The sequence below is a fragment of the Aulonocara stuartgranti genome, assembly GCF_965226115.1.
Source record: "Aulonocara stuartgranti genome assembly, chromosome: 23".
NCBI lineage: Eukaryota > Metazoa > Chordata > Actinopteri > Cichliformes > Cichlidae > Aulonocara > Aulonocara stuartgranti.
The window spans coordinates 23,189,376-23,198,944 of record NC_138958.1 but is presented as its reverse complement, the minus strand read 5'-3'; the positions used below and the strand labels follow the sequence as shown (position 1 = coordinate 23,198,944).

Sequence of the window (9,569 nt, the reverse complement as noted above, 5' to 3'; positions counted from 1 at the left end):
CAGCAAACCCAAATCACTCGGTCCCTGCGAGTGCTCTGGTCGGGCAGAAGAAAAAGCGAAAGGGTTTGTGGAACGTCCTCTAGGAGCGTATTGTTAACAATCTGAATGGCTCTGTGATTGAGACTTGATAAGAAATCATAAAATATTCTATGTGAAGATGGATGATTAGGTGCATATTGTTACAGGATGAAACTGCCATTAAAAGACCAGCCAAGAACCATGAATACTCCATGCCAAACTGCTTCTACCATTTATTACACATAATTACATTCTTAAATAAAAACGATTCACCGAACAGTTCCTTGCATAGAGATATTACAATACCAATTTAAAAAAGGAATTATGAAACAAACCGGTAACAAAAATAAATCTTTCTCATTTTTCCATAATAAAGAACATTATCGTACCCATACATCATAATATACAAATGATAAATTTGAAACACTTTTTACAGAGAAAGAAAAGGAGAAAGAGAACAGAGGAGAAAAATAGAAGGGAGGTGGAGGTGGAAGGGTGGTTGGGAGGCAGGTGGGTGGGGGGGGTTGGACAGAGGAGAGGAGTTGAAAGGGATCATATCTGAGAAAATGGAAGGAAGGGGGTAGGGAGGCAAAGAGGAGGAGGGGGAGGAGGAAGAGGGGGAAGTGATGAGAGAATGCTGGTAGAAAAACGGGGGTGTGTTTGATTTAAAATTCAGACCTGGTGGAAACAGAAGTGGTGTCACACATAGTAATGCGTGTGCACCCCCCTCTGCTGAGAGCAAGAGCTGCAGTCTGGATCTCCGACTCTCACAAGGTGTAGGAAAAACCCACAAGGAGAGCGCAGGATAGGTGTTTGTGTCTGTATGTGTTTTTGTGAGTGCGTGGATTCGAGATGTGCTTGTACATATTTGCGCATTTGTGGATGCGCCCAAGCGTGTCTGCAGGCATGCGGCTTGTGTAGGTTTGTCTGCACATCTGCAATGTATGTGAATCCGTGAAGCGTGTATGCATGTACCTTTTGTGCTAAAAAAAAAAACGGCTACTATACAGACTTTCGTGACCAGTGTTTCATCACCGAGGGGTCATCGTGTGAAGTATGGTGCACAAGCGGACAGAAAACAGCAGATATGCAAGTGGGCGTTCCAAAAAATTCAGAGTGCAAATACAAACGGACGAAGAAAAACACAGGCACGGCAGAATTAACAATCATTCATTAAGATGACACAGAACTGAACCGCATCCTCAGAGACGACATGAAACGACCTTTCCAAGAAAACACATTCACTTTTGAAATCCCAGTTCTCGAGCTCCCGGCAGATACATGAAGAGAAAAAATGTTTCTGTCAGCTCACAACAAGAGTCAGGCAAAATTTTAAACTGTCCTGTCATTGGGATCCATATCTTTAAACTTTTAAAATTTCAGTCCAAAATATTCCGCTATCCTTGAATAGTAAGGAGCGTGAACACACAAAAAAACCAAACCAAACAAAATAAAAATCTAAGAATAAATTAATAAATCCCCCTTTTCCCATTCAGTTGAAACAGTTCACTTCAACACCCTGTTGAAATACTCAAATACGCACACATAGAGCTGCCATCGATGATACAATTTTAACCCACAGGTTAAACTTGAATTCTTCATTTCATCTTCACATGAGGAGAGAAGCTAAGCAGGAAAAACTTGGGTCTGCTAGCCTGGTACGAAATGAAAGACTTCCAAATCATCATTTCCAAATATAAAATGCTTCCAGTATTCATGATTTTCTAATCTGTGTCTCAATTCCGATACTTATGTTAGTAATTTTCCATGCAGGAAGATAAATTGACAATCTACTAGTTAAGTGACGACGTATCAACCCTGTCTCCAGGTCCAAGCATTTACTGCATTGTCTGAGGCCGTAATGCTTTGTGCTGTGTTTTAGTTAATAGAAAAAAAAAGCTGTTTTTAAAGTTTTTTATATTCATGTGCATCACGTCTTTAAGCTCATTTTTTAAAAGCTCATTATGTGCACTATAACCCAAAGAATCACTCTTAGGCTAGCTCAGATTTCAGTGACTATATTAAGCTTAGGACCAAGATTTTTCTTTTTTTTTTTTTTTTTAGCTAAACCACACAGCAAAAAAAAATAACTAACCTCGAGCTGTGGACAGCTTCTTGCCTTCTTCCTCAACACGGAGAACAGTTTAAATCCATCATCTTCCCTGTGCTATTGCATTTGTATTAGCTATAGCTCTGCAGCTAGCCACCAGGTAGCACTTATTATGTGCAAATATCCATTTATCCCATTAGTCAAATGTCTCTAACTCTCCAAACATTGCTACTATTTAGTATTCCATCTTTGTTGTTGTCCAAATGTATAGCATTATTGTCTTTTTATTTATTTATTTATTTTTAGAATACTTCAGTTAGAGCATGTTATATGTAGTCCGCTAACTTCCTGCTAACATCTAACCCTGCTAAAGTTACTAACTCCTCTTTTCATGGATGGCTGGACATGAATCTTTATTGTTACACTTGAAAGAAAGCCATAGTAATTGTTTTTATTTGAGCTGAAAGAATTTCAACTGTTCTAAAGGTGTTTTGGGAAGGGAAGCAGCATTTAGACCTGGAAATGGCTAATAATGTCGGACTTAACAAGTGGATAGCAGCATTTTACCATGCCTCACTTAGCTAATGGATTTTCCTCAAGGAACACACCTGCAAACAGCAAGTATGGAAGTATGCAAGTTGAGACACAGCTAAATACTAACAGTAGTTTCAATCTGGAAGGCCTGCGAAAAATCTTGGCCTCCTTAAAACTAAGTGGTCAGTCTCTTTTGTCTTTGCAAATGGACCTTGCAAAGACAGGAGAGAGAAAAAACAAGTTATCTGACAGGTATTTGCTCAAGAACAAATAAACGTCAGACTTGCTTCCACATTTAGAATAAGTTCACTACGTGAAGGAGTTATTGACGCTGTATCTACCTTCAGAGCCACTACTATATCGTGTCTAGAAAATATTGAGCTAGACTGCACTAATGCACAAACTGTTATGTGCCTCCGGTGTAACAGAGTAAAGTAAATGTTGTGTATTTTATTCCAAAATGCAAACAGATGCAGGTTAACTTTTGCTTCAAAGCGAAGCACACAAATTAAAGTCTTAAAATAAAGAATTTACGCTTTGACGCAACTGTCCTCAGTAAAGTTTCGTCAGTATCTTCACAGTCTACTTTTGTTCAAGCTCTCTTCTGTGTTTACCTTCATCTGCGACACGAAGACATTTATGACCTTTTTATCAGTCTTGGTTGTATCTAAGTAAAGTCAGGTCACACAGGACAGATGATAATTCCAGTTTTCTCAGAGTTGAATGTATGTGTCTCTTTGTGCGTGTGGGTTTCACTCCACTGCAGTTTTGTGAGCTGATGGGGCAGTTATCATTGCTGACTGAGCAGATCCGATCCTCCCCTAACACACTCCAGACCCACTGGAAATCCATACTCATGACCTCTTAGTGGTCCAGTAAAAGTTACCAGGTGTGACTAGCTAGTTTTCCAAATCCCATTATTCATTTTAACAGTAAAAAAGTATAAATACAAATGGTGCCTTGTATGATCTTACCAACCACACCTCTGGGCCCAGCAACATGTTAAATTTGTTTCTTCCAAAAAGTTCTTCTATTTCTGGCAGAGTAGAAATCTGCATTCAGTCCTACATGTTGATCGGGAATGTCCTTTGTTCTGCATAGGGCCATGTTTAAAGAGCTGTTAAATGGTGCTTTTTTTTTATTATTATTTGTTTCTCAAAAGGCTAAGAGCTGCTAAATTGGAAAAAGTAGTATGCAAGGATGGTATGAAAAGGACAGAACCTAGTGGCTAGTTAGTTGCCAATCACTCTTAAGTGCAAAGAGATCATTTTGGGCATCTACTGCAGAGGTTTTTTTTTTGTTTAATTGTTTTTTGGCTGCCAGTGAATTCTCCAACGCTGTCTTTTTAAACTGTTTTTTTTTTCTTCAAAAAAAAACAGGAGAACTATTTCCTAGAAATAAAATAGCCTTTACGTACATAGTGATTTTCGTTTGTGTTCGGTGTGCTATCGCAGCAAGCTAGCTGCTTCAACTTGTGCATTTGGCTGTCCACGCTCATTTGGTACGTGAAAGCCATCGTTTGTTGAGTCCCTAATTAATTCCCGGTTCAAGACAGTGGATAAATTTTTACAAAAGTTTGCCAACAGAGTCAATTGCGCAACAGTTTTTTGACAACAACTCATTAGAGCTAAGATCCCAGAGAGGAAAAACACTCCTAAGAGCCATCTCGCATCTCATGAACCACTCAGTTCCAGCTGATGTTCTAGGAGTCTTTCGCAGTGTAGGTAACAGTGTAGGTAAGTTAGCCTTGCCTAGTCGTAACCGGTAAAAGGAAGTTCATAGAGCAAGCTAACCGCCTACATGACCTCAGTCAGTCTTCACAGCACATCAGTGGGGCACACTCCCATTTTCAAGTCTTCGAGATCTATTGGAACGCTCCATTCAAGCAAGTGCTCATATGCCATGAAGTCATAGGGATTTATGAATGGATTCAGTTGGCAGATAAGACAGATGTTTGATGAAAACTATCAAATATTTGTTGGATATATAAGAAATGGTGAATTCTAAAGGGTGTGGCGAGTATTGAGGGAGTGAAAGTCAGCCTTTGCGCTTGCTTGGCTGAACTGCTATTGACAATGAATGAACTCTTCTTTTCAATAATAATATGTGTTGTAACAGTAGTACTCCTCGCAGTACACCAGAGTTACAGTACAACTGGTCCAGTTTGGCATTGGTGTCCTAGCTGGCATGTGGAGCACTGCTGCATGAACAGGGCTGGAAGCATTTCACAGAGGGACCACAGCAAGGCAAAGACTGCAAAGGGTGAGAAATAAAAAGCTGCCAACTACAGGCACGTGGCCCGCCGCTCGTCATGTCACATCCCCTCTGAGACACATATGAAGGGTGGGATGGAGCGTCTGTATAGTCCACAAAACGACACAGGGGAGTTGGGGGGATGGTTGTGAGGTGAAGATGTGTCACCGTGGAATCATGGACCAACTGGTCGTGCACAGATTGACAGAGCCACTTAGGATCAGTTTGTCTGTCTGCCTGTATTTCTGTCTGTAGTCCCTGTGTGGTTTCAATTTCTCCAGTCGAGAAAGACCAGATCTTGTGTTTTCTTGTTTTTTTTTTTTCAATCCGTCCTGCTGTCTCTCTCTGAAATCCAAGGTGTTATTTTTCTGCAGACGTTTCCTCTCTTTCTTCCACTCTGCCTCCATCCTTTTCCTCTCTCTTCCATCCACTCTTCCGCTGACCTCTCCCGAATCTCTCAGATGTGCCTCTTCATGTGTAGCGCCAAGTGATCCGACCGCGAGAAACACCTGCAACCAAAGACAGAGAAACAGAGAACAGCTTGTTAGCTCGTTACCAATGCAAGGGGAAGAAGTTTGTTTTGTCGATTGAGCTAAATGTTGCTGTTAGCTAGTGAGTGCTGAGCCACTAATGCACACGCAATTAGTATATGTGTAACTAATTCATAATCAGCATTTTCAGCAGCACTCCTAATGACTTCAGCTGCGGCATGAATAACTAGAGAGCCCGCAGATGGATCTGTTGAAACAGTGTGGTGGTGGTAGTGGTGGGGAGGAGGAGCAGCATGCAAAACATGTGCTGTAAAACGATAGCTAAATTAGATGAATCAAAGCCTCTCATCTGAAATCAGGCTTGCAGAATTGCTGGGGCGTAGCTGCAGAGTGAAAAATGGAATTGCTCTGGAAGTACGTCGGCCTATTTTTTTTTTTCCGGGAGGGTTTTAAAAATAATTTTTACTAATGATTATTTCAACCTGATTGCCACAAAGTGACATAATATATGCTTTCAGCTGGTGTTTTGTTTATGCCACACTTGCTTACATACAGATGCAGCCATTATGAGACCTACTTTTTCATCTCCAGATCAACAGCGTTTCTATGGCATGCTCGCTGAACTAACACTACAGCTTCGTTCCCCAGAGAAGCAGTGCTTTCCAAAAAGAAAGTGTTGCTTTCTTTTAGATAATTGGAAGTTGGATGTTTTGCTGATTAGTGTGTGAGAAATATTTTGGATGGAGGCGGAGGCTGGTTTAGAGTTGAGTAAAGTGGATAAATTTACTAATGCTGTGCAGAAAAAAGAAACAAACAGCTTCCAATTTGCAGAATTTTCAAAGCTTCTAATGCTTTAGGAAGTGTCTCTAAACAGAAGAAAGGCTAAGTTTAAGAAAATAGCTGCTGTTTTATGTCCCTTTGTTATGACAGAATAAATAACCACAGCACGCTCGTGTTAAAGTGCATCACTCCCAGCCGTTACAGATGAGTATGACACTAAAGGTTCAAGGAAAATATTGAAAGTGTTTCATAGCTAATACACTCTTATTTATACAGCATTTTGACACCATCTACATATCAGACAGGGTGCAACCAGTTGAAGAAACATCACAAGCATGGGCTGGATCTGACTGAAAAACCACTGCATGACCATTCATTAACAAGTTGTCAATCAGAAGGTAGCTACATCTTAAAGAATAGCCTGGAACCATAATTAAAATCAGAATATCCACGTGGTAGTAGCTCTTCTTGCTCAAGTTATAAGTTTTGTTGCTATTGGTTGGCTATATTGCACAAACTAATGAGAATTAAAATCAACTGATAAAAAGTTCCCGTAAAATGGCCAATATGACCTTGATGATGAGCATGATTTGGATTAAGAATACTTAGGTCAGGGGTGGCCAGTTAATTTTCCCAAAGGGCCACATGAGAAACTAGGACTGTTGTGGAGGGCCGGACCACACCAATAGGTTTTTAGAGAGATAAATTTAATGTGGAGCAGAATTTTGTTCATTGGCGCGGGCCTCCACAACAGTCCCAGTTTCTAATGCTTACACTCGTCTGAGTATAAGCATGAGCAGTCCATACAAGTTCACAAAAATCTGACGAATACCCTAGTAGTGATCATTCTAAAAATGAAAGTGCTCATAAAACAATCAATATGACCTTGACCTTGAGCAAAATTTGGGTGAGGCCCCTTCAATCAGGGTGGGCAATTAATTTTCCCGAGAGGCTACGTGAGAACCAGGGACTGTTGTGGAGGGTCGTGCCCACAAGCTTACAAAGGGATAAAATTAATACCGAGTTTGACTGAGTTCAGGTTATTGGTGTGGCCCTCCACAACAATCCCAGTTTCTAATGTGGCCCACTGGGGAAATTAATTGTCCACCTCTGCCTTAGTAAAAAAAACCATGCACACAATGATCATCTAAAATCTGACACCTCTCTAGGAGAATTAGCAATTGCTTTGAACACAGGTACAGATAAATGATGGACGCCTCATCATTGCACAAGCCCATCGGTTCTATGACCAAATGAGTTAAAAATGAGAACAATGCTGTCCAGAATAAGACTTGATACTAGAGACTACAAACACATGAAAGAAGTGTTTACTGAGGTAATAAATCCAGTAAGAAGCAGGGCAGTTTTCCCAAAGATTATGCAGTGTGATTCCTATTTGCCATTAGAGACGTCGCCTCTAAATATTAGTCAGAAGGCTTTTGAGGTTTATGATAGCCGTGGATGTGAGGTAATTTAACCTTGACTGTTAATTTAAGAATTTTTATAGCTCAATCGTAACATACCATAGTCTTTCTTTGAACTCAGATTCTAACATTTATCACTTCATGCCTTCATGTCATGAATTTCTAGAAGATGTTCCTTTCCTACCTTGTTTTTTTTTTGACACAGGTTTCAGATTGGCTCTTTCCACTGAGACAGAGGGAACTGTCTAACACGTCTTGATGAATCAGTGTTTGGCCAAGAGAGGGAGTCACATGTGATGAGCCACCAGTCATCCGTCTTACTGTCATACCTGTGTGTGTGTTACTGTCTTTGTGCGCACAAGTGTGTGCACCCGTACAAACACATGTGGGATAAATGAACGGCTCAGAAGACATTCATGGGTGTTCTGTGTGTGTGTGTGTGTGTGTGTGTGTGTGTGTGTGTGTGTGTGTGTCACTGTGAGTGCGTTCGCTGAGACAGATGGTAAAGTATGAGTCACGACTCGGGGGCACGACACCAGCTGGCACACCGTAGGTCTGCCTCCTCCTTCCCTCGTCCCCCAACTTCCCCCATCCTCAATCTTCCACCCTGACTTTTTTCTGTCTCCCCTGTTTCCCCTCTTCCTTCATCTCAGCAGAGTGTGTGTGCACTTGTGTGTGTGTGTGTTAGGCTGGAGGGGTTGGACATCCTGTGACACATGACAGAGGTGGGCCCAAATTAGGGATGTGCCTGTAGGGGGGTCTGGTAGCGGGGGGAGGTGGGAAATCAGGGGGGAGGGATACTGTATTTACAGTCTCTCCAGCTGAGACCTGATTAAGTTGACACTGCATGGCCCTCTGCCCCCTGACACACACACACACACATATGCATACACACTTTTCAATAGGCATCAAGGCAAAGTACCTTAGGTGAGGAGGGAATTTCTTTTTGTCCTTTCATAATGAACCTATGCATGATTCAAGAAGTCATATATTCAATAACACCCTGCACTGTGATCAGTTTTGAAACTGTCAAAAAAGACTGCACTGTCCTTTAAAAGACACACACTGTTTTTTGCTCGCAGCGGTTTTTGACAATAGATGACATCTTTATTCCCTAATTTCTAGCTCCATGAATAATTAAATGGCGTTGCATGTAATTTCCAGAAAAAGAAGAAAATGATTGATTAAAACAAGGCTGTCAGCACAATGTAAAAGATGCAATTACAAGAATAATTTGGGTGAAGACAAATGTAAGTGAAACAAATGAAGGAATGGCAACAAATGTAAGTAAAACATGCAAGTAAATGTAAGTTAAAAAAAAGTAAATATGAAGATAAATTTAAGTAAGCACGTAAGTAGAAGTAAATAAAAGTATTTTATAGAAAACATATCCGTATGTTAATGGCAAATGAAAGAAACTTTCCAGTTAAATTACAATAAGGCACTGGAGAGAAGCTTAAGCAGGATTAAAATGTGCCTGTTGTAACTACGACAGCAGTTCCTTTTTAATGTAAAAACAATCCAGCGCTGTACTGTGAAATATGAGCTTTACAGGATAATACTGCTGTTTGGTTGCCATCATAGAGCTATTTTGGTGTTTCTGCTAGGATCTCCATAAAATGGTTTACTACCGTAAAATATAACTGCATGTTCTCACTCACATACCCAAGGACATATATACAAAAAAAAAGCTACAAAAGTCACCAAAAAGCCTCTGTATAGCAGAGGAAGCACATTTTAAGGCGGTATTTACCTTGCAGGTACTACTATATATATATTAAAATTTTTTCTTCTGTAGCGCAATAACAAAAAGAACCTTTTAAATTTCCTTTTTTGTGTGTGATGAAATCCTTTAAAAGCACGCTTTTTATCATGGGATGCCTTGCTGCATTGTGGTAGCTCCTGTAGACAATATTGCTCAGAGATCCCAGAGGTGTCAGCGAGGGCCAGATCAAAGACAGACAGCAGGGTGTAATTAAAATAGGAGTAAAGATTTTTGTGTCGGCAGCAAGCTGATCA

The 9,569-nt window shown here is 40.5% G+C and overlaps 1 protein-coding gene across 2 annotated transcripts in view; it reads right to left on the bottom strand.

The window, feature by feature from the left end:
- Nucleotides 1-238: 238 nt before the first annotated feature.
- The window catches only part of LOC309700971 (Krueppel-like factor 7), a 54,250-nt gene continuing 44,919 nt past the window's right edge, over nucleotides 239-9,569 (bottom strand). For both annotated transcript variants that reach the window (XM_082524906.1, XM_082524907.1), the window contains exon 5: nucleotides 239-5,364. In XM_082524906.1, coding sequence (XP_082381032.1) covers nucleotides 5,313-5,364 — 52 coding nt within the window. In that variant the 3' untranslated portion in view covers nucleotides 239-5,312. The remainder of the gene's footprint in view (nucleotides 5,365-9,569) is intronic.